Below are 23,015 nucleotides of genomic sequence, written 5' to 3' on the forward strand. Positions count from 1 at the left end.
TAATGCCATATATTAAATATGGAGAACTTTGCCAAACAAACACACACATCACTGTAACAGCATTACTTGTTGTTGTATTTTACAGTGTTTACAGCTGTAGGGTTTCTTTTCTTCTTTTAACAATAGATGCTTGTGTCATTTTACAGTACTTGTAATAATTCATCAAGACTTTTCTAAACTTGTATCATAAATATATAACTGTTAACTTCTGAGAGGTTTTGTGTTGCTAAAGCGAATGTTGATAAATAAAACAAGTGAATCAAGTATCACAGAATTTTCGGGTTTTTTTCAATATATACTTGTATAGATTTATGGCTTGTGATAAAAGAAACTGCAGGATATATTGCGCAGATCTTTTAAACCAAAGTCCACAAGGGGATAGTCTACACAACAATGCATTTAAAAAGTAGTGCCCAGACATGGGAACGAAAATCATTTTCTACCCACTTTTGCAGCGCTGGATGACAAACATGAAGTTTCAGGCAGATGGCGACCATGTTTCGGGACTCTAGGACTTGATACCAAGGAGGATATTGTTTCACGCATTTCACTCATAACGCAAAATGGCGTACTTTCTGTTAGAGTATGGGTGCCAGTGACATTTTGTGTGACTTGACGTACTGCATAAGTCTAACGAATGTCTTGGACATAGGCGACGTGTTAAATGTGCTGCTCGTAGTAGATATTACTAATGTGAAAACAATGTAGGGGGCAGTATGGAGCCATTTTCCCAGACTCATGCCCAATGACTTTAAAATCTAAAATGATTCGCCACGTCTGATGTCTATACACATTTTCACGAAGGTTTTAGCACGTTTAGACAAACAAAATGCAGCAGTTTGTACAGTAGTACAGATGATTTTATAACCTCCTCGGTGGAGCTAAAAATGCCAAGTATGAAAAAAATACCAAAGAGGAACTGATTCATAATCTTTTGTGGATTATTACAATTCTATAGCAGCCTATAACCGGCAGACTTAATGAGCTTGTCATCGAGTAGAAGGGTTAAGGTCAATCGCATTTGTGTCGTTCAAACATCCTCAGTTCCAGGTGAGTCACGCAAGACTACGATGCAAATAATCCGTCACCTCATGCATACACTTTTCTGGCTGAGGCCACTGACTGATGGAAATACAGTATGGTGAGCATGTGGTACAGAAGACAACCAAGCTTTTGTTTATGTCTACATTTTTACCAAACAGAAACCAAATAGTTATTTTATATTGTGCGATTTGTAAAAAAGATCCAAAAGAAACCTGTTAAGGGTGTTTTCTACCCTCACCCATAGTTTGCTGGGATTGGTTCCAGCGCCCCACGACCCTGAACAGGATTACACCGTATAAAAGAAGGGCTGGTCAATATAAAAATGTGTCCAAATGTCTACTTAGGCTTTTCTAAACCACTCCGATTTATCAGAAGTCTTGACTCCCCAGATGTGAAAGTACTGTACTCAAACAAGGTGACCGAATGAACCAGACTCTTTCTCTCAGTAATCCATCAATCCCTCAGCCAGGTGCCATAAGAGGATGATATCTTTTCTATAATTAATTTTGTGTGTTGGTTATTGTTACGTAACATTTCAGAGAAAATCATCCGACAATGCAGAGTGACAGATTGGTGCATAAACTTCTTTTTTTTTCTTTTTAAAACCGGAAAGAACACACACTTACCTGCACTGATTCAGACGCACGTGCATAAAGACGCTTACTGAGGAAATCACAGATATTTCAGTCAGATGACAAAGAGACAGATAGGAGGACGTTTCATTGAATTCCAAGAGCAGATAAACCGATATCTGTTTTCTTTCTTCTTTTTTTCAAAGGGATTCGTGAATGAATTTACTCATGGAATTAAATTTTTGTTTGGATGCGGCTCAATCGTTGCTCCATCCAAACCAACTTTCCCCTTCATAGATTTTTACCTGCGCAATTGGTACTGAACATGAACGAAGTACCAGTTGTTTAGGTCTACCATCTGTAGGTTGTTTTCTGCTGACATGACAACTCAGGCTGCGGAAGAAAGTTTTTGAAGAAATCTGTTTATAGAAGAATTCCAACAGCAGCATGGACCTCTGAGGAGACTTTACCAAAGTGAAGCGACATCGCACAGGCACAAACCGTTTGCGTGGCGAGCTCCACCATGCAGAATAAATCCTACCTGCAGGCCCGCTGCGAGGAGCCCCTGATGACCTCGGACTGGGGCGTCCCTCTGCTGCTGGCTCTGCTGGTGCTGGCTCTGCTGTACTCCTTCCTCTACCTGCCGGCCACAGCCCAGCGAGCCCTGCTGGAGCAGGCGCTCAGCAGCAACAACACCACATCCGCCAACGACTGAAGACTCACTTATGAGCCGGACAAGTGTTAAAACGGACATACTTTTTACGGCCCTGCAGATTTAGTTCATTCTTGACCTTACTGAAAAAGAAAAAAAAGATATTTTCCTACATCTGAATTGTGTATTTATCATGTTGATCATGTCATCCAATTAAAAGAAGAAGCACTTTACTTCATTGTCGTTACATTAGACAGCAGGACTGTTACTGGATGTTTGGTGATAGTTGAATGTATGCCGAGATTTTCTAAAGACATGATTGTCTGCAGACAGCGTACAGACGGCGGTGAAATGTTTCATTTTGTATGATTACTTTCATCAAGATGGCAGCAGATGGAAAACATAAATGTCTCAAACGTCTCTGTGGAAAATATCTATATATTTACGTCTAAGATTGTGTTTTGAAAAAAAAAAAAAGACATTATTATTTTTAGGCGACAGTTTGATCCAAACTGCAATTGGTCAAGTCATTTATCCTTCCCATAGTTATATATTTAGTTTCTAATAGTTTTTTTTTTTAAATAAATAGAAAACACACAGAATATAATTTCAGAGAGGATTCGATGGACTTATTTCAGGTCTCACGTTTAAGAGACATTTCATTTGCTCCACTAAGATATCTTGTCTTATTATAAGCATTATTCCCATGTTAGCCAGTATACTCTGGGTGGCAATCACTGAAAACAGAGTGGATTCAACATACCGGTATTTTACTTCATAAAAACATCAAACTCTTGATCCTGTTCTGTCTTATCAACGTTGTGTCTTAAGTGTTTCTGATCACGCTTCTTTGATTCTGCAGGACAAACGCTTCACGTTACACGTCATTCTGGTTGTTTGAATTGCCTTTATTAAAAGATACAGGTTACAAGATCTGTCACTAATATTAGTTGATGCAGCAGTGGATCTTTACAGGCTGGAGTCTGAAATACCGACAGCTCGTCCCCGTCCGGCTTCCCCTGCCTTCCAAACTCTCCCTGCAAATACTTTATCTACAGTAAAAGGCAACCACTGACATCTGGATATTGTGTCCATAATTGTTTTTTTAACCACAATAAATTTTAAGTTGTAAAAAAAAAAAGAAAAAAAAGGAAGGAAGGAGAGAGAATCCTGCTAAACCATGCAACACCCAACAAGCCAACATTGACAATTAGTCTTAGACCACAACATTTCACTCAAATGGTATTTCAGTATTCAGTATGTTCAGATACAATTACAATATCATAAAGACTTAACACAATAAGGATAGTTGGTTTTTTTTTTTCTTTTAAGGGAAATTGATCCCTCCCTTAAGTTCCCTTCCTGGAAGTTTATCTCATAGCGTTAAAGCAGATTTATATTCACATCTTGTGCCCTTGGTTTGAGAGAGAAGTTCAGAAAGGACCAGCTCAGTTGATTTCCATTGAATGGAATTGTATCAAATTGTAAAGTACATACATGCATCTCTTTCTACAATATACACAGTTCGGGTACAGTCTGTCGTTGCTGTGCTCTTTCCAAAAGCTCCACAAAGACTTGAGAAAACCGACGCTCGGAAAGCAGTTTACAGTTACAGCATGTCTATGAAACTTCAACCAAAGATTTTTGCAAGAGGAGATAGTTCACCTTTTGACTCTGTTTGAATAGACAACATTTTGACATTTTTGCAAGAGCCACTTAATTTCAAATGTGAAAAAAAAAAAAAACATTAAAAATGATAATGATGCTATTATGTAAAAAGGTATGGAATATAAAGCAAGGTGAGACATCAAGATATAAGTTTCTTTCTCATCATTTCTGGTGTGACGTAAAGAAAAATCTATATTCCTACATTTTGCTTCTTTAATTCTTTATGCCGATGTACGCTGTTGGTCCTGAGAAATGAATTTTGTTTACACGCGAAAGTGTGAAAATGACAAATAAAGACCTTTGGACCCTGAAAATGTCGTTTGAGCTTTGAAGTGTGAAGAAAAGAAATATGAACTCAAGTTGCATCTCTAAAAGTAAAAGCCCCGTGGGTTCAAACAGTGATGAGTAGAACTATGCTGTTGTATTTATGGGAACATTTACTGTCAGTTGTGAATATTGAACAGACATCTATCATCCGATTCGTTTAGAATGAATGACTTGAATCATTTACTTTTCTTTGTTTACATGTCGTTTGTGTGTATTTTACACTGACACACACCCAAAACATGTGTGCCAGTTATTTGTTGGGTTTTTGAAGTTAAATGGAGGCAATGTGGCGCACAGACCTTAAAGTACAGATAATCCCTTTTTATGTCGTAGGGACTGTTGACCGCGTGCAACAGTAATTATCTGCTGTTTACAGAAGACCGGAGAACACCTGCCTCCCTCCACCGTATATTTGTTCCTCTCTCCGTGGCCTCCCCTTCATAAGCAGGATCCCTCCGGACCCTCCAGACTCTTCTTTTAGATATTTCATTTCTTCTCTTTGGGATAGTCTTGTCAGTCAGATATTAAATGCTTGTGAGCGTGCCGCTGACGGTTCAGGGCACACCCTTTCGTACGCTGAATGATGGAGCAGAATATATCGAACTCCGAGGTCACGGCAGCTTGGATATGTGCGTATTTCATCTAATTTTCTACCTTTTTTGCCTTGCTCCTATTCTCTCCTGCTCTGTGCCTCAGATTTTCTTTAGTTACCTGCTCGGCATGGATCGACAGAAAGTAACGGGATCTATCATTTTGAGACAAAGGGTAGAGAGAGGGGAGGCTCTCTTCTCTAAGAGTCTCCGTCACTCTTTATTCAATGCATCAAAACCCAGGAAGAAGAAAACGCAAAAGAGGAAAAGAGGGAGAGGAGGAAGGCGAGGAGGAATAAAGCGGAGGAAAAGAGGATAAGAAGAGATGAAGGATAGATGAGGGAAGGAAGTAGAGAAGTGTCGTGTTTCTCCCCGGACACTCGATCTCTTAGTTCAAGTCCTTGCTGACGTTGAGGTTCCACTCCCAGGATAAGTAAACGTTCTTGTCGTCGTCGACGAAGCAGGACTTGATCTGGTATTGGCCGCGAGACATCATACCTTTGGGCGTCTCATCAAGTGGGCACAGGAACTCCTGCTCCTCCGCCCGCGGGCCGTAACTCCCCACCATGCACACCGCTTTGCTCACTGACGGCAGACACAAAGACAACTCCGTACAGCTGATACATACAACGAAACGTTCTGGAGGAAATGTGCCAGATCCAGACTGATGGTAGGTTCCCCAATAGTGATGTTACATTTATCAGAAAAGAATCATTCCAGCACAGTTTTTCCATTTGGTTTACAAACAAAAGAAATGTACAGAATTTTACCTGTTATATTATCTTTTTTATTAAGGGCGCAAATGCCTCAACAATAACTTGCACTCATTTCTTTGCGATCACACTTGTACGTTTTCATCATATATCATATATACTGAAGTGAACATTCTTTATTTGAGCCCGTTCTTATCAAAAAAATATAACAGATATTTGGACATTTTGCATCATAACTGCAACTGATAGTGTCAAAATGTCAGACCAAATAAACCCATAATCTATTATATTGTCTTCATGATTTCACTCATATCAATCTCTTTATGAAGCCGCCTATCTACTGGGCGAAATCAGGATCCGTACAAAAGCGGGGCTGTTTTGGTTTGAAGATTAAAAGCACATTTCTTGATCATCAGTAATAAACACTAATCGTAAGGATTTCCGTCATCTGTACTTACATCTCACTCCTTTTCTGTAGGTCACGTGACGATACTTCAGCCCAGAGACAATTTCTCTCTTCACCTGCCGACACACATGGAACATTCAAGTTAGTTAGTTAGTTAGTTAGTTAGTTAGTTAGTTAGTTAGTTAGTTAGTTCAAAAACTATATTGTGTCTCTCAAACAAAGTATGTCAATGAAAAAAGTTTTGATCTTAAGCTTTTGTTTTGGGAAGAGTTTCGACGGAGGAAAAAAATATATTTTATTGATCCACCCATATTTTATCCCCCCCATCTGTCTTCCATATCTAATTCAGGTTTGTAGGAGAGCTGCAGTTGATCTCGGTTAACTACGGAAAAAGTCAACAAGTTCAGAGGGACACATTCACACCCACATTCACACTTAAGGGCAATTTAGTGAGCAAAATAAAATATTATTACTGTTAGACACTAACTGTAATGGTGTAAGTTTTAAACAAAAACCCAGTATGAAACGTGTGACGATGTTTAAGTTCATCCAGCAGGTGTCCTCACTGCACAAGAGGAGTCGGTCGCTCCTCCAGCTGCTTGGTTATTCTCCCCACATCATCATCTTCATCAGGACAAAGTCCCTTGACTATTGTCACCAGCAGCCGATTCTCAACCTCAGAGGTCTCAACCCCCACGGGGGCACAAGGGGATTTCAGGAGGTCGACAGATTTGTTGTGGAAAGAATTTAAATTCACATTTAAAGAAAAACAAACAAAAGATACAAAGAGGATGGGGGAGATAATGGAGCACAATGGGCTCGGGGCTCAGTCAAGCATACTGTGGATGAGGGGGGGCGGGGGTTACGAACACCAAAGACAGTGATCAGGGGTGTTGCAACTCAAAAAAAGTAACCACTGCTTACGTGCACACACACACACACACACACACACACACACACACACACACACACACACACACACACACACACACACACACACACACACACACACACACACACACACACACACACACACACACACACACACACGCAGTGAACAAATTGACCCATTTTCTTTTAAAAGTCAAAAGGATTATTGGATTATAGCACTTAGACATGTGTCTTCATTCTGAATTAATCTCAGAACCCCCATAAAGGCTCAGGGTGAGTTTCATTCAGATAATTCTTGACAGTTTCTCAACACACATTGATCTTTTGCATGTACTGGCCTAATTGTATAATATCCCTCATTATTTCAAAAGTACATTTATTTTATCTAATCTTTTTATTGTCTTGCCTCAAAGTATAAAGATGTAGGTTTGTGTCCAGTCCATAAACATAAGCAAGTCCATAAGCAAGAGAGAGGATATTCGACTCGAGTGGGAACCAAATATGAACAGACAGCAGCACTTGAGAGATTATTAAATACATGACTTTGTACTTTTGTACATCTTAAACTGAAACTTGAAAACTAACCCACTGACCTCCTCAGCATGAATCTTTCCTGGCACTGTAAAAAGAAACAGCTCTGAAAAAGCTCATTAAATATGATAATGGTCTTGTTTGAAGTCGTGGTTTGATCTTACTCAGCACAGTGTCTCCCTCCGTCTCTTCATCACTTACAGTAAATACTGATGATCTGTTTGTTCAGCCCATCAACACGCGTACACACGGGCGGTCCATCCCGGTTATAATGCGCACTAATTCCCTGCGTCTTTCATACAGCACCGTGCGACAGCGATACCACATCCATCTTACCTGGAAGTGGATTTTTAATCTGTACTTCACTCCTTCCTGCAGGGAGAAGTTCTTCTCCTTCAGGGCGTTCAGGTCTCCTGCACAAACAAGCAAAGGAACAATGAGACCTCAGTCGTCATGCGGGTGACATCAGTCTCTCTACGTGAGAGCTCTACATGGTGACGTGCAAAATGTGTTCAGGTTGTACTTTGCCTTCGCCCACAGTGAGCTGGACAAAGACCCAGATTTGGGAAAAAAAAAAGCTGAAGAAAAATCAAAGGCGGTTCATTTGAAGGCAGATATTTTGAAAAAATAAAACTAAAAAGAAAAATTTAGAAGAAAGCTTTACACATCTTGTGAAAATATGAATCGTGAGGTATTTACATATCTGTTTATTCATATACAGATTTTTGATGCTGTGCACAGAACAATGACGCACAGAGCAAATATCTCTAATAAACCAACTAAAAAAATAGAGGATATTACCTGAAAGTTTGTCAGTTTTAGAAGACATGCATATGTTTCAAAAGGTTTATAGCAATACAATTTGAAAGAAAAGCTTCAAATCTTCTTAAGCAACATACTTAAATATGCATTACACAATCATATACATGGTTTTAACTGGATGATTTGGAGCGTTTTCCTCTCACACTCGTAGCTAAATCACGAAGAGTAACATGGAAGTGTTTTGTTTTGTTCTCACCTGCAGAGCAAATCTGCCATAATTGTTATTTACTGTTCGGGGGTTAAACCAGAAGGACCTCTTTGTATAATAAATCTGTCTAAGTTGTGCTGTGGGGTTGAACCCGTCCAACCCCACAGCACAACTAAGGGAAGAGCATTCGGGCCATTGTAAAAAGCACAGAGCAATCAGAAATTCATCCAACAGCCTAATCACTTTATATGTCAATTTAAAGCCAACCATCAGTTCTGAGTGCTTCCTAATGGACGGAGGGAACGGAGGAGGAGATGGAGAGATAGAGGAATGGGATGAATAAAAAACAGAGCAGTGATGTGCTGTTCAGACTCAAACAGAGTGTACAGTGCATTGCTCAGTCAGGAGAGCAGCTATTACTAGAACTCTGTGGGGTGAGAGGTTTGATTCCCTCCTGTTGTGTCCCATGTTAATGATTTCAGCCGCTCGCAGCACATTCAAGCACTTTGAATAAAAGCCTCCATCAAACGACACTTTACTGCAGCCACATGAGCATCCCACATGCTGACTGTCATGCGACCGCTTGATTTCTACTGCGATTTAGCAGCGTTTGGCCACGTCGCGAGTTCCCCTTCAGATAAAAATCAAACATGAGCTAATGAAAGTCTTCCTCGGTAATTAGCTGCGATCTTCCATCGCGCCGTCACTATTTCTGTCTCATTTCATTTGGCCCGTCTCCTTCTGCGAGCTGTCGCCCGTAACTCCTCTCCTCCCTCTGATCTGTCTCCTCCTCTCCTCGCTCTCGTCTCGGGAGACAGCAGGAAGAGAAAAAAAAAAAAAACGCTGGCCTCCCCTGAGAATGTCTGACTGAGAAAATAGGTCAACATGGTGAGCTGTCTACCTGTTCTCCTCTCTTTTTTTCCCCTAACGCGCACGCCCGCGCGCACGCGGGGAGTGTACGGGGACATGCAAGGATGAACATGTGCAGGGAGATCCACACCCTGAGCACAATGGTTTTCAAAGCTGAAGCTCACACAGTTATTATGATTAATACACCGAAAATGGTTCCGTTTATAATCAATGACCCGTATACATTTTTTTTTTTCCATTATCGATATAATGTGAAAGATTCAGTATTTTAGCAGGCTTCATTTTAAGAGTAAAACAGTGTAGTAATATTATTGAAGGCTTCGTCAGTCCGGGCTGTTTAAGGTAACACTATCGTGTAGAAAAATCTTGCCGTTGACTTTATTTAATAACATTCAAACAGCTACGGTGGTTTGCAGCACTCGTAGGAATATTATTTTTTAATTAAAATTCATTCTCAGATAGATATGCGGAATTGTTTTCCATTAAGCAACTCTGCCGTAGATAAAGTAAAGTCATCAGTCAATACAAAACAACAACATTAGGTTGCTTGGTGAGTCAAACACTTTCTCCCAGTTCCTGCTATTCAGCTGGAGTAATTCCAAAATACACTAATTGGTCTATTGACGACGGTGGCTGACTCAACTCTTCAAAATAATCCACAAAGGTTCATTTGGATTTGCACCCAGTGGCTATGAGAGTTAATGGAGAAATGGAGAGTATTTTTCACTTTAAGCCAACTCAGCCCTTCTAGCAGCAACATGAAAGAGGCACGTAACATCAACAATAACGTCGTAGTTTATATCAAACCACATTCATCTTGTTTTATGAAACTGTTTTCTAGTAGAGGCATTAACATGCAGATGATGGAGCATCTTCTTCCAGTTAACTGACAGGGCAATGGAACCAATACCAGCTGACTGAGAGAGAGAGAGAGAGAGAGAGAGAGAGAGAGAGAGAGAGAGAGAGAGAGAGAGAGAGAGAGAGAGAAAAGAAGGGCCCAGATCAGAAATCTCTACCTTCATGTTATGAGGTGACCAGTACACCACGGTGTGGCCCCATTTCATGTTCAGTCATTTAAAATAGAATATTTTGGAAGATGTAAAACTCTCAAGAAACTGAACAAATCCCATCATCTATAGCTTGAAAACTGGATTCCTGTGAGATGTATAAACATCTGAAACAGCTCATACACTGTTCACTACGCCTGCCCTCTTCTGACAAAACATACTGTCTTCTTCCTTATGTTGTTCCCACAAACATTTCTTCTTGATCTGATCCACAAACTAGCTACTTTGAAATCAATAACCACACCATTTAATTTTAATAGAAGTCACATACAGCTGATATTGAATTAAATATACAACCCATAGGACGCATGTCTCTAAGGCTGTATAGTGTTAAGTGTGCAGCGACAATGCACGCTCAGCAAAACAACCCCAGGAACATGAAAGTTTAACAAAGCTCGGGCTTGCATTTAGGGCAGGGAAGCACTGGAAGTCATCACCAAGGGTATTGCTTCGTGCAGAGTGGTCTGGCGGTAGGCCAGAGTCTGCGACACGCCGTACTCGTGCACACATATGGCTAAAATATATCTCATTGATAAGAATATCATTGAGACAAAAGTGGTTCGGTGCTGTGTTCCCATTGTAAATGCCGTGCTGATGGTGTGATTTACCTCCCATATACAAGCAGATTGAAGATTAATGTGTTCCAGGATTCTGCTTGTATATTTCTGCATGGGTAATAAATCTGTGTCTGTGGTGGTCTTATTGCCGTGTTCAGTGAGACATAGAAACATTAAAATGCTGTTTTACGCTGCCCTCCCAGCCAGAGTAAATCATTTTTCATATTTCTGAGCCTAAATACTCGGGATCATTGATCTAAATACAATGACCGAAAAGAGACTGAACTGAATAAACAGAGAAACAGTGTCTTTTCCCATAGTATGGTAATCCTATTGAAAAGGACATATTTAAAACAGTAAGCAATATATATTCAAATTGAGAAAACATAACTGTGTGAACCAGATCATCCTTTCCATCCTAATATTCAGACCATTCATACAGTGTGATAATTAGTGTCGTCCCGCCTGTGGGGTCCGGCAAACTTTGAATGAAGTGACAGAAAGAGTGAATCTAAAAATGGATGTAGTGGAAACGGAAATAGTGAAATGCAGCAATGCAGTGAAAGCAATGCAGTAAAGATGCTGATGGTGGAATTGCGTTGTATTGTTGCGCAATTTTACTTGTGCGAGTAACTAATTCTACTCACACCAAGAACAATATACATCATGTATTCTAGGTCATTAGTTCTAAAATAATTCTAGAAATGATGAGGTACAATACATGGTGTAGATAACAAGTCGTCATCGTTTGAGTTTTTATGTTCAGGTCAAAAACTCATCTTGGCTGAAGATGAATAATTATATTAAATCAGTCTCTCCATAATTCAGATATCTGGCAGCAGTGAGTCTTTGGAGGTAGAAATAATGCTAATATAAGCAGATGTTCTTGATGAAATAATCCGTATCTGGACCTCGCAGTATATCCTCTGTGCAGTTGGCTGCTTTCCAGCTGTCCTGCTGTCGTGACTCAGTGTTTGACATATGACAGATAATTCACACCCCGAAAGTGCTCGAGGGAGCAGTTATGATCTGACAAGTTATGGTTAAAACACAGACTCAAGCAGCTTTGCAGAAGTGAACGGCCTCTAGTGGGGAGGACGAAACAAGTGTGCAGTAAAAGTGAGTCTCAACGGCTCACGCTGTCAGACTGTGGCACCATCATCTGAACTACTGACACATACTGCATCCCACCATGTGTTTCAGCCACTCCTTATTCCTGTTCTTTGTCTGTCTCTTTAATGTGAGTGCACTCACACTCACATGTAGATAGATGGTCCAGCACAGTTTACTGCATATGGTGTATAATGGGGTCTGTAATACTCTCAGCCACCAATGGAAAGATCATTTCACATCCAGCTCGGCTCAACTGCAACATGATACACCACCAGTAGTACCGATCATTACACTGCAGCTACTCTACAGACCCATGATGGGAGGTATATTTGCTTTCCTCGTGCTGCAGCCAGCAGCCATTCTTTTTGTTCAGCTCAGCAATGCCGACACTATATAAATTATCATTTGAAAATATGTCAGAGAGGAAGTTTTTGTCCACTATACGGAGGTGAGATTTAGAGAACACTGCATACGCTGCACAGTTTAATAATCAGCCTGATAAAGATAAAAAAAAAAAAAAAAAAAACACGAAAAAAACATGAACTGAGATTATGGATCGCAAGAAAATCTCTCCAGCACACTTCTGTTTCACAAATGTATTATTGAAAAGTGCTTGCAGACATAATATTAATGTGCATAATGAATCAAAGTACATTTCCCTGCCTCCAGACAGAAAGCAGTTTTATTTAGTTAGTTGTGAGGTCATTATGGATTTAAAATGTTGAGTCATAAACACACATAAATATTCAAAGCTGTCACTAAATATAAAACTGCATGCCTGGATCAATGAATGTATGCATGTGTGAATGGGTAAGCTGGTGAATACACGTGTAACCTTGGTAATAATCACCTGTTCTGCAAATTTACTGTAGTCATTGGGAGTGAGATAATTCTCACAACCATTTTGTGAGAATTAAGTGAAAAAGAAAAGCTAAAACTGAGGTTTTTATTCCCGTGCTATGGTTAAAGTAGCCTTCACACCATTGCGTCCATTCTTTGCCCGTCATGCAACTGAATAGCGTCTTTTCATCAAACCCTCCATTCCTGATAAACACCCACATCCTTTTGACTCTCTTCCTGCAGTTTTGCAATAAAACAGCCTGAGCTCAATAAACCTGATGACTCATAATGACTTCATCCTTTTCAAAGACTTGAATCAGCTCCTCTGAAGCCGCAGTGGACGTTATTTAGCTGTTTCACCGCCTCTGTGGTGCTTCTCAGGACAAGTGTGCTGAACGTCATTGAATACAAACAAATGAGTGTCGCTCCAAACTCAACATTAGATTACTCAATTAGTCTTTGTGCTTCAGTCCCTCTCTTATCTTGAGATCAGAACTGAAAGCTTCACAGCAGTGAGATTTCTTTTTTGAAAGCAGCAGGCATGTCACACTTTGTGGCGTTCAGCTGATTTTGTATAAAACACCAAAGCACAAAAGGCTCCGAGATGCTTTCTCTCCGTGTTTGGATGAGACAAAGCCACATACAAAGTCAGCATTGCCTAGCAACCAGGTGACCTTTCCTATTAGCAGCCAGTGACGGTGCCTTTTTGTGTGTGTGTGTGTGTGTGTGTGTGTGTGTGTGTGTGTGTGTGTGAATATGCACATATGTGACCATAACTTGCAGGAGAATCCTCACAAAATTACAATGTAGGGGACCCATGAAGAGACACATATAACGGGAGCACCCTAATACACATCAGCAGTGGATTGATCTTTTCCTCCACGTTGCCACTGGTAGGGAGTGACATAATTCTCTTGTCGCCACCTGATTATCATGCAGCCCAGACACACACATAAACCTACAGACACATCACTCGCCTTGCCCGCCTGTGGCTTCACCCAAGGGAAAATGTCAGCACTGTCCACTAAGCAAACGTTTAACCGCCTCACCTTCTCCCAAAAAAACCCCCAAAAAAACTGCGGCACACCCACTGCAGTCTTACTGCACATAAAGTGCAACCCCGCAGGGGTGGGATGCCTCGCTCCGGGTGCATGTCAGTGAAGCAATGACATAGCAACGCCACATCACAGACCAACCAAGCACAGTTTAACGAGGGAAAACATAAAGCGTTAAATGTAAAGTTTGTACCTGTCAGGTCCATAGTGATCGACTCAGATGCGTCGTCGCAGAGCAGGGTCAGTCTGGTCACTTTAACACTCGGCCCACACAGGTCTGGAGTGGTAAGAAGCATAGTCATTCATTACTTCAACTATTTATTTCATTATCTGTTTGGAAAAAAGTTTGAAAAGCTAAAAAAACTGTTTATGAGAAGGATGACAATGATGAGAATTTTAAAAAGACAACCACTTGATTGGCAGAATTTGACAGATAAATAGAAAAGCATCAAAGCTGGAATGATAGACAGAAAGTTTAGACTTAAAATATATCCATAATTCTTCAAAAGTTGTCATTAATAGAAAGATACAAGTCCAAAATTAGCATTCAGAGTGGATATCGGGTTTCACAGCATCTGTTTAAGACGAAAATTCTTTCCTCTTCAGCTCTTCATTTCCCCGATAATATTCTTTACTGCTGAATCTGATGCCACTGAGCTGTAGATGAGGCGGTGTTGTGTTACAGCAGGGAGAGTCTGAGCGATTTGACTGATATCAGCTGTCATAGCCTGGCTGCTGGATTAGTTCTGCTGAGGCAGGCACTTCTATGCAATGTGTGCATGTGTGCATGTGCATGTGCATGTGCGTGTGTGTGTGTGTGTGTGTGTGCATTCTCATGCACACGGATTCCTGAGCATGTGTACATGATCACAAGTTGATGACTATGAGAAACCAGCATGCACCAAATCGTTAAACAGAGTGAATGGCATCATTAAAGCTGCAGCAGTAATGCTGCCAATGTGCACACACACACACACACACACACACACACACACACACACACACACACACACACACACACACACACACACACACACACACACACACACACACACACACACACACACACACACACACACACACACACACACACACACACACACACACACACACACACACACACACACACACACACCCTGCCATTATTGTTTCGGGCCCCAGCAGAGTCTGCTTGTACTTCACCAGACTCTCATCGTCTTTGTCCAATTCCTGAATCTCTTGCAGAGACTTCCGAGCCGGAGGATTGTAGTTGAGATTGTGCTCGTCCTCTTCCTCCTCGATGGGTAAGTTGTTCTTGTCAGTCATCAGACCTTCCAAACAAAGAGAGCAGAAACAAGTTTGTGTTGTCATTGTTCTGGAAAACTCATATTCGGCCTAAAGAAAATAAATCAGGCCTTTTCTTTTGTGTATATATTTCAATTCTAGAAAGATCACCCAACTTACTTTTCTTCACCCAAAATATTTTTGATAACCTCCTGATATTACGACACTATAAAGAAGCAGATTTATAATCCTCGTGCTGTTTGGAGTCATCTAAAAGATGCAGATATTTTAAAGGCAAACAGTGTTTTCAGCAGCATCGCTCAATGGCTCGCTGCTGTAAATATGTTTGTCATATATCAGTGGCTGAAAACTCCCAGGTAAGATTGCTCGGCTTCCGCCATGAGATGTGTATTACTCTATGTGGGGCAGCTCCAGCCATCCACGACTTGATTTCATCAGGGGTTTTGATCCAATATTGAATCCTACAGACATTCGATAATGTGCTCTGCAAGGTAAAAATTTCATTTTGGTATCTGTGTCTCATCTGCACCTCCAGAGTGAAAGCTGGCAGAGCGGGTTGGTTTGAAAGCTCTGACCACATAAATTCACAATTTCAATAAATACTGGTGACTGATTAACAAGCAGAAAGAAAGAAAGATTATTTTAATGAACTTCTTCAATATGAAATAAACGTATAACGATAATGCCTATTATATATCTTTGCTTCAGTTGTGAGTTCTGTGGTTACAGATAACCATTGCAAACAGTTCAGAACATTTACAATAAAGCGGCTCTTGTCTCGCACAGTAGTTTGACATTTTATGATCAAGAGGAACGGAACAATCAGTTTGTTTTCTCACCAACCTACAGCCCACACACTCTAAGACTATTGCTTACATCAAGACATTGCATGTTTGCAGACACACGTGCAAATCACACACCTCTGGCTCCAATTATCAGAAAGACACTAAACACACACGTGCGCACGCACACACGCACACACGCACACTGTCTGTTTACTGTGCTGTAATCACCTCTGGCTCTGTTTTCACTGTACATAATGAGATGACACAATGTACATCACCTAGATGCAGTGTGTGGAGGTAATTGGATTACATGCAATCTCTCTCTCACACACACACACACACACACACACACACACACACACACACACACACACACACACACACACACACACACACACACACACACACACACACACACACACACACACACACACACACACACACACACACACAAGACGGGCGCACGCACGCACGCACGTGCAGATGTGCGCAAACTGAGTGTGTCCTTGTGTTCTTGTAAATGTGCCCCACCCAGCAAGGGCCAAACAGAGCTGCCTTCCCCCGTCTCCATGGCAACCCTTTCAACTCCCCCTTGCAGTGACATCACCTTCAGTGTGAGCTGCTTCATGGGGCATTTTCATGCTATGCCACATTTTATGCACCCTGTCCCATGCACAAATATATTCATGTACTTTGGGGCTTTTATTCAAGCCACTGGTATGTCATTACAAATGCATTTAAAAATTGGGCCAAATGTGAATGATGTTAACACATAAAACTATCGGGCAGGGATGAACCTGTTTTATCTTGTTTGTGTACGAATGGTTTTGCCAGGGACATTTCATTTAATAAACCAAGTGAATGATAATACACCTATTTGTTGTGTCCCACACGTCCTGTCACAGGGTCAGAGGGGGCTCTCGCCATGTCTGGCTGACGTTGATCGAGAGGTGATACACCCTCACTGCCAGTCAATCACGGGGCTCACACATCGAGACGGACAAGCTGCCACGCTCGTCTTCACACCTACGGGCAAATTAGGATGAGTGTGTGAGGAGCTGCACAGATCCCACGCAGACACGAGGAAAGGCAGTCAGTCACAGCACCGCACTGCTGCACCTCTACCAAAAACAGTTCAACTGTCAATGATTGGCAGATTTCCCAAGAGCACATGTGTACACTTTTTAAAATGTATTAAACCACTGCTTTTACATGTTGTGAATGACTTCAATAGGAAAATTTATTAATTTTACTCGTTGAAATATGTATTTTAAGAAAATTATAAGACTTGAGTTTACAACATATACGTACATATAGCATGGGATATTCAGTAGGAAAGCTTTTGGATTGAAATCCTATTTTAAACATGTATCCATTTGAACATTCAGATATACAATTTCCTGGTTTTAATATATCAACCTTGCCTACTCAGTCATATTGAACCATGTAGTGTGTCAGATATGGATAGTACGGCTTCATAAAAGATTAACTCTGCGATATTTACATATCAAACTATGCCATCCTCCCCCTCGTCGTACAAGTGTACATGTACGCACGCTGCAGGGTAAACGCGAACTGTATCTGAGTTGGTATTAAAGCTGCTTTCCTCCCTGGCATCGGAGAGCTCCTCTTTGATCTCTGGACTGCTGACCTGTCACGCTCACCGAATCAATTACCATTTATTTTAAAAAAGGAGGGTTTGGTCTTGAAAGATGAAATCTCCAGTACTACGGAGTGTTTTCAGTATGGAGTTGTAGCATGCGATCGTTAAATACTGTAAATCTCAGAAGATGTTTTAATTTTTTGTTTTTTTAAAGTAGCGAGAGAAATGCATGCAAATTAAGTGAGAACAGGAAATAACTTTAACTGGGAGTCTAAGTCGTCCTCCAAACAGAGCAAGTAGACAAGTAGTACTCAAGTAAAGTACCTGAAAAATATACACAATTGAAGTACATGTGAATTTTGTATTCCTACCACCTCTGCATGGCAGCTGCATTAAACCTACACATGCAAAGATGAAATTCCTCATATTTTTGTGAATCAGCACACGTGCATGTGGCCTTCCCACAGCTTCAGCTTCCATCTGTGAAGTGATTTAAAGTGGGAGGTTTTCTTTGATGCTCATATAGCCGCCTCATTACCCCAGATGCTTCCCAAACTATCTTCCGCTTCATTGCACATCCAGTCCTCACTGTAAAATATAGGCTACAAGTGTAAATCTGCACTTTCTGTTGTCGCAGGAAAAGCTTAAAATCATGCCGTGTGTTGAATCTAATTCATGTTATCTGTCTTTTGCTTTCATAAAAGAAAAGTGAGCAGAGCCGTGTACTTAAAGGGGGACGCAGAAGGTGTTTCATGGACACAAAAGAAATTCCTCATAAAACAGGGCCAAGCCATTTGTCACCCTTAAAAAGAAACCCACTTTACAGATATTTATTATTCATTTGAATTTGGAGGAGCCTCTGGCTGTAGTCTAAGAGCCAGAAAATGGCTTCATACTCATTTATCATACTTTGTTTTTTTAAACTCAGTAAGTACAAATGTTGCATTTATATCCCACACATTTCTTTCACATCAATAAAAAAAACATCTGATCCCAGATTTGTAGCCAAATGGCACTTTTTCTCATTTTTTTTTTTAAAAAGCTTTGGAGTGAAGCTTTCACAGCCTGCATGGATGTCTGTGCAGCCACAAGACACCGACGTTGTGTTTATCTGCTGGCATTTACCGCTAAACCAACACATTTAGTGAAAATCAACACGGCAATCTGTTTGGCATGGATGAGCAGAGTGGGGCGCTTCGGGGGAAGACAGATAGAGAGAGATTTGCTCACATGTAGATGTCGTGTGCAAACACAGAAGCACAAGCGAAGTCGCTTCTCACCTGCCTCCCTATCAGGTGTTCTGCACAAATGTAGACAGGGTGTGAATGAATCTCTCTGGTATCTTTTGCATTGGTGTTTAAATGCGTGTCCGTAAATATTTGAATTCATTTCAATGCTAAATAAATCCACAAGGAAAGAGAGTTTTCTGTTCAACTGCTGATAACTTTATTTAAAAGTTGACCCATTTCGGAGAGCCGTGTCATTTTGCTCTTTGCCTTCCTGCCAAGAATCAGCGATGCCCGGCTCGGCCCTCCATGGAGGCTGCAGCCCGGCAGACTGATCTCTCGGCACTGTTCAGCAATAACAGCATTCAACCCCACATTAGGCCCAAAGATGTAGAAACGAATGAGAGATGCACACAATGTTTTGAGATTGTAGAAACCAACAGGAGAAAGTGTGTGTGGTTTCCCATCTGTGTTGTAATATTAATGTTGAACTGCCCCATTACCTCAGTGGATTCTCAAACCAACACTCACCTCGCTGCTGTCATTAACCTACTAGGACCTTCCAACTCTCCAATAACACCCTTGTTTGGACATTTTTCTCTGAGTCCTCTGGTTTCTTCCAACAGTCCAGATCATGCATTATTGAGAATAATTGGGACTCTATATTATACTATGAGTATAATATACAGTCTACTGGGGCACATCCTACCTTCACCAATAGTCAGCTGGGATTGACTCGAGCCCCAGTCTCCTGTCTCTGACCCTAACTTGGATAAAGCGGAATAGAAGATAGATGAATGGACAAGATATGCTTTGCTCTCAGATTTTGCTTCTTTGAGATAAAGTCTGAAGGGTGACGGCATTTCCTACTTTTCCAGTCCAGCTATGCTCGTCGCTGCTGGTATATTTTAAACAGACAGGAAGTCGCCTGTTGATTCTCTTGATTGCCATCAACAAGCATCAAAATGCCACAAACATCAATGAGAGACATATGGATTTGAAAAGTATTCATATGAAAAACTGTTTGTGGCTTGACTGCTGCCCCGTTGCCCCCGACAGTCATTCTGTTTTCATAATTGTTTCCTCGCCTCCTCTTCCCTTAACCCAGATAACTGTTGAGTGTGTCAGAGAAGCACCATGTCGGTGTGTTGGCTATATGTACAAGAGCCCGTGTGTGTGTGTGTGTGTGTGTGTGTGTGAATGTGAGCGTTGATTTGCTGTTTTTTCATAGTCCTTTGAGGCTCGCTGTCACTGCTCTGTTCTAATACTGTAACGAGACCTCAGAGACACCGAAGCCAGACACACACACACACACACACACACACACACACACACACACACACACACACACACACACACACACACACACACACACACACACACACACACACACACACACACACACACACACACACACACACACACACACACACACACACACACACACACACACACACACACACAAAAAGACACAGCGGAACATAAAAAGGAAGCGTTCAGGCCTCGGCAAAGCCAATAAGAGCTTTTACAATGAAGACAAAAGGCAGTAAAAACAAGAATTATCAACACAACAGCATTCCGGCTGCTCGCTGTGGGAGCAGGGTTTGCTTTCATTGCTGAGATGTCTCTAAATCTGGCGGCGTGGCCTTTCCTGCCACAACATGGCTACGATTGATCTGTCACCGGTAAGATTTCCAGGCGGCGCCACGCGTCTAACACTCCCCACACTTCAGCATGCCGGCCGGTAAATCACAAAAATCTCCTTTAACATGCATTTTGTCGCCGACAAAAGGCCAAGATGACAATAAAACACGCCGCTGAGACAGGAGACATCCGCAGGCCCATGACTGACAGCCTTTCTCTTGACATTTAATGTACTGATATTGAAAATCTATTTGTCGTACGAGTTGCCGAGTGTCACCTGTGTTTGGATAAGCATGCCAGGCCATTTCTCAAATACGATTTCACGTGCATCAATCATCAAAACATCGTCTATTCCTGCCGAGTCGAGAGACGAGACACTGCATATGGCGTAGGTGCCATCCTGGACACTGAGAGAGAAACTCACAAGAGTCACCGTACAACTTCATGAGTATGTCCTTGGAAGGTAAAGACGAGCACGCATAAATAAATAAATAAATAAATAAATAAATAAAAGGGAGAACATGCAAACTCCACACATAGCCCGGCCGATGTTTACATGTTCTCCCAGTTTTGTGTGTTTCCTTCAGGTCCACCAGTTTCCTGTCACAGCCCAGAAACATGGTAATGAGGATGACCGTTTGCCCTAAACTGCCTGTAGGAGGGAATGTGTGTGGTCGACTGTCTTCGTTTGCCCAGTGATTGACAGTTTTACTTCAGATTGGTAATGGGGAGCTGCTGTGTTGAAGCAACCTGATATGGTTCACGTGTTTGCATCGGTTGGGGTACGGCAAGATGACTTTTCCAAACACAACCAAAGCTGCACGGTTGTTGAGAATATGTTTTTTGCTCCACGTATCTCCACAGACGTGTGACATTAAGCGTTCGGGAAGCTATTAATCCTCAGTCTGTTGTCCCACAGTGGGACAAGAAACAACAACCTGTCCTCACTGATCAGATCTGGAAAATGTGCTTAAATCTTTACATTCAGGATCATATTTCAGTATATTTCCATCATGATGTAAATCTTTGCCACCTCACTGTACAGAAAGTACAGTGGCGAGAATTAAATTGTCACGATCGCGTAACAATAAGAGATTAAAAAAATGTTCATGCACGTGAAGATATCATCTCGTTATGCACATCAGCAGCTGCATACTTCGCCATACGAGAGGAAAATGAATGTGCATCCACCCCTTTAATCAACGTCCTCTTTTGTTAATGTCTCGCACGCCCACGCACACGCAGTAACACGTCCTCAGCTGCTCTCGCAGGCCTGATGAGACAGCAGGTTGTCTAATTGACTGACTTGATTGGTCTCGTGTGCGTCTGCCCAGCCGTACGACCTCATTTATCACCGGTGGAACAAAAGGAGGAGACGGCAGAGGCTCGATGAGAGGAGCAGATACAGTGAAGTTCCTTCAACGCCGTCGACGAACAAGTCGGCGGCGTGCGCGCGAGTGAATGAGAGAATGGTGATAAGGTGAGAAGAGAAGCAGAGGAAGGATTAGCGAGTGAAGCAGGGAGGTTATGCTCTCTAATCTGGCGACAGGAGATAGCAGGAGAGTGAAGACAACGAGAAGGAGTGAGGCAGTGAGGCAGGGTGAGAGGGAGGAAGGTTGGGAATAGTCCCCCTTATCAGTCAATAAAAAAAAAAAAGAACAAAATGACTGCCGGAGTAGAGAGGCGGAGGAGAGTAGAGACTGTGCGGGTTAGAAAATGCAGATAAAATGAAGAGAGAGCAGAGATTTATGGAAGAGAGGAAGGAGGTTTCAATTATCCAGTTTCAAGGCCTGCTGGCCGCTGGGTGAGCTGGTTTTTGCTGACTGACAGCTGGAGGAAGGCGTTCAGCCTCACGGGCCTCACCCACTCTCACTCTCCACCACACACCGACGCTGTAAAACATCCGGGGCCGCTCATGTTTCTTTCTACGAAACAGCTGCTAACAGACCGTGCATACATGTCTGGCACAACATTTACTTTTCCTCTTTCACCCTCCTCTCACCATTTGCTTTCTTTCCCTCTTCTTGTACCTTCTAATAAACTGACTGATGCTCTCTGCTGGCATGTTGACCTCCGCCTTGTTTAATGGCTTTACTCTTCCCCTCTCCCACAATCCCATCTGAAGCTTCAAGAATCTGTCTAAACGTCTTTGACCAGACGTGATGTGTCATATTTACTGAAAAGGGGGATAGAACTATTTCTTAAGGAGTTAATACATGCATGATATAGTACTTTTTGATGATGCTTAAAACAATGATTTATGTCCAGAGATTCAGTTGTTTTTTGCATTTTTGGATCATTTTAACATGGCCGTTCAGAGAGAAGAAGAAGAAGAAAAAAAAAGACTGTCTATGATATGCCCGGTATTAAATAGGCATCACAGTGATCCAGTGAAGTACAAGCAAGGAAGCAAACAAACCGATTCCTAACAGCTGGCAGGATTAATTCAAATGAACCTGATTTGAAGGCAAATTGAAAGAGAGTAATTGTCTCCAATTTAAAGAATGACAGCTGAACTTTAAGCAGCCACGACTGAAGCGCCGAGTAATAAATCTGCAAGGGACTCAAACTGGAAGGTCCGCCATAGAAGCGGAGCGATCGAGTCGA

General features: G+C 41.6%; 1 protein-coding gene across 1 annotated transcript in view; it reads right to left on the reverse strand.

Moving 5' to 3' along the window:
• Window positions 1-1,818: 1,818 nt before the first annotated feature.
• arhgdig (Rho GDP dissociation inhibitor (GDI) gamma) overlaps window positions 1,819-23,015 on the reverse strand; it is a gene marked incomplete at its 5' end in the record, with an annotated part of 22,244 nt that continues 1,047 nt past the window's right edge. Inside the window, 5 exons of the mRNA XM_080487901.1 lie at window positions 1,819-5,438; window positions 6,025-6,088; window positions 7,731-7,807; window positions 14,060-14,143; window positions 15,000-15,176. Coding sequence (XP_080344027.1) covers window positions 5,242-5,438; window positions 6,025-6,088; window positions 7,731-7,807; window positions 14,060-14,143; window positions 15,000-15,176 — 599 coding nt within the window. The 3' untranslated portion in view covers window positions 1,819-5,241. The remainder of the gene's footprint in view (window positions 5,439-6,024; window positions 6,089-7,730; window positions 7,808-14,059; window positions 14,144-14,999; window positions 15,177-23,015) is intronic.

This window comes from Lipophrys pholis (assembly GCF_963383615.2).
Source record: "Lipophrys pholis genome assembly, chromosome: 19".
In the NCBI taxonomy this organism is placed as follows: Eukaryota; Metazoa; Chordata; class Actinopteri; order Blenniiformes; family Blenniidae; genus Lipophrys; species Lipophrys pholis.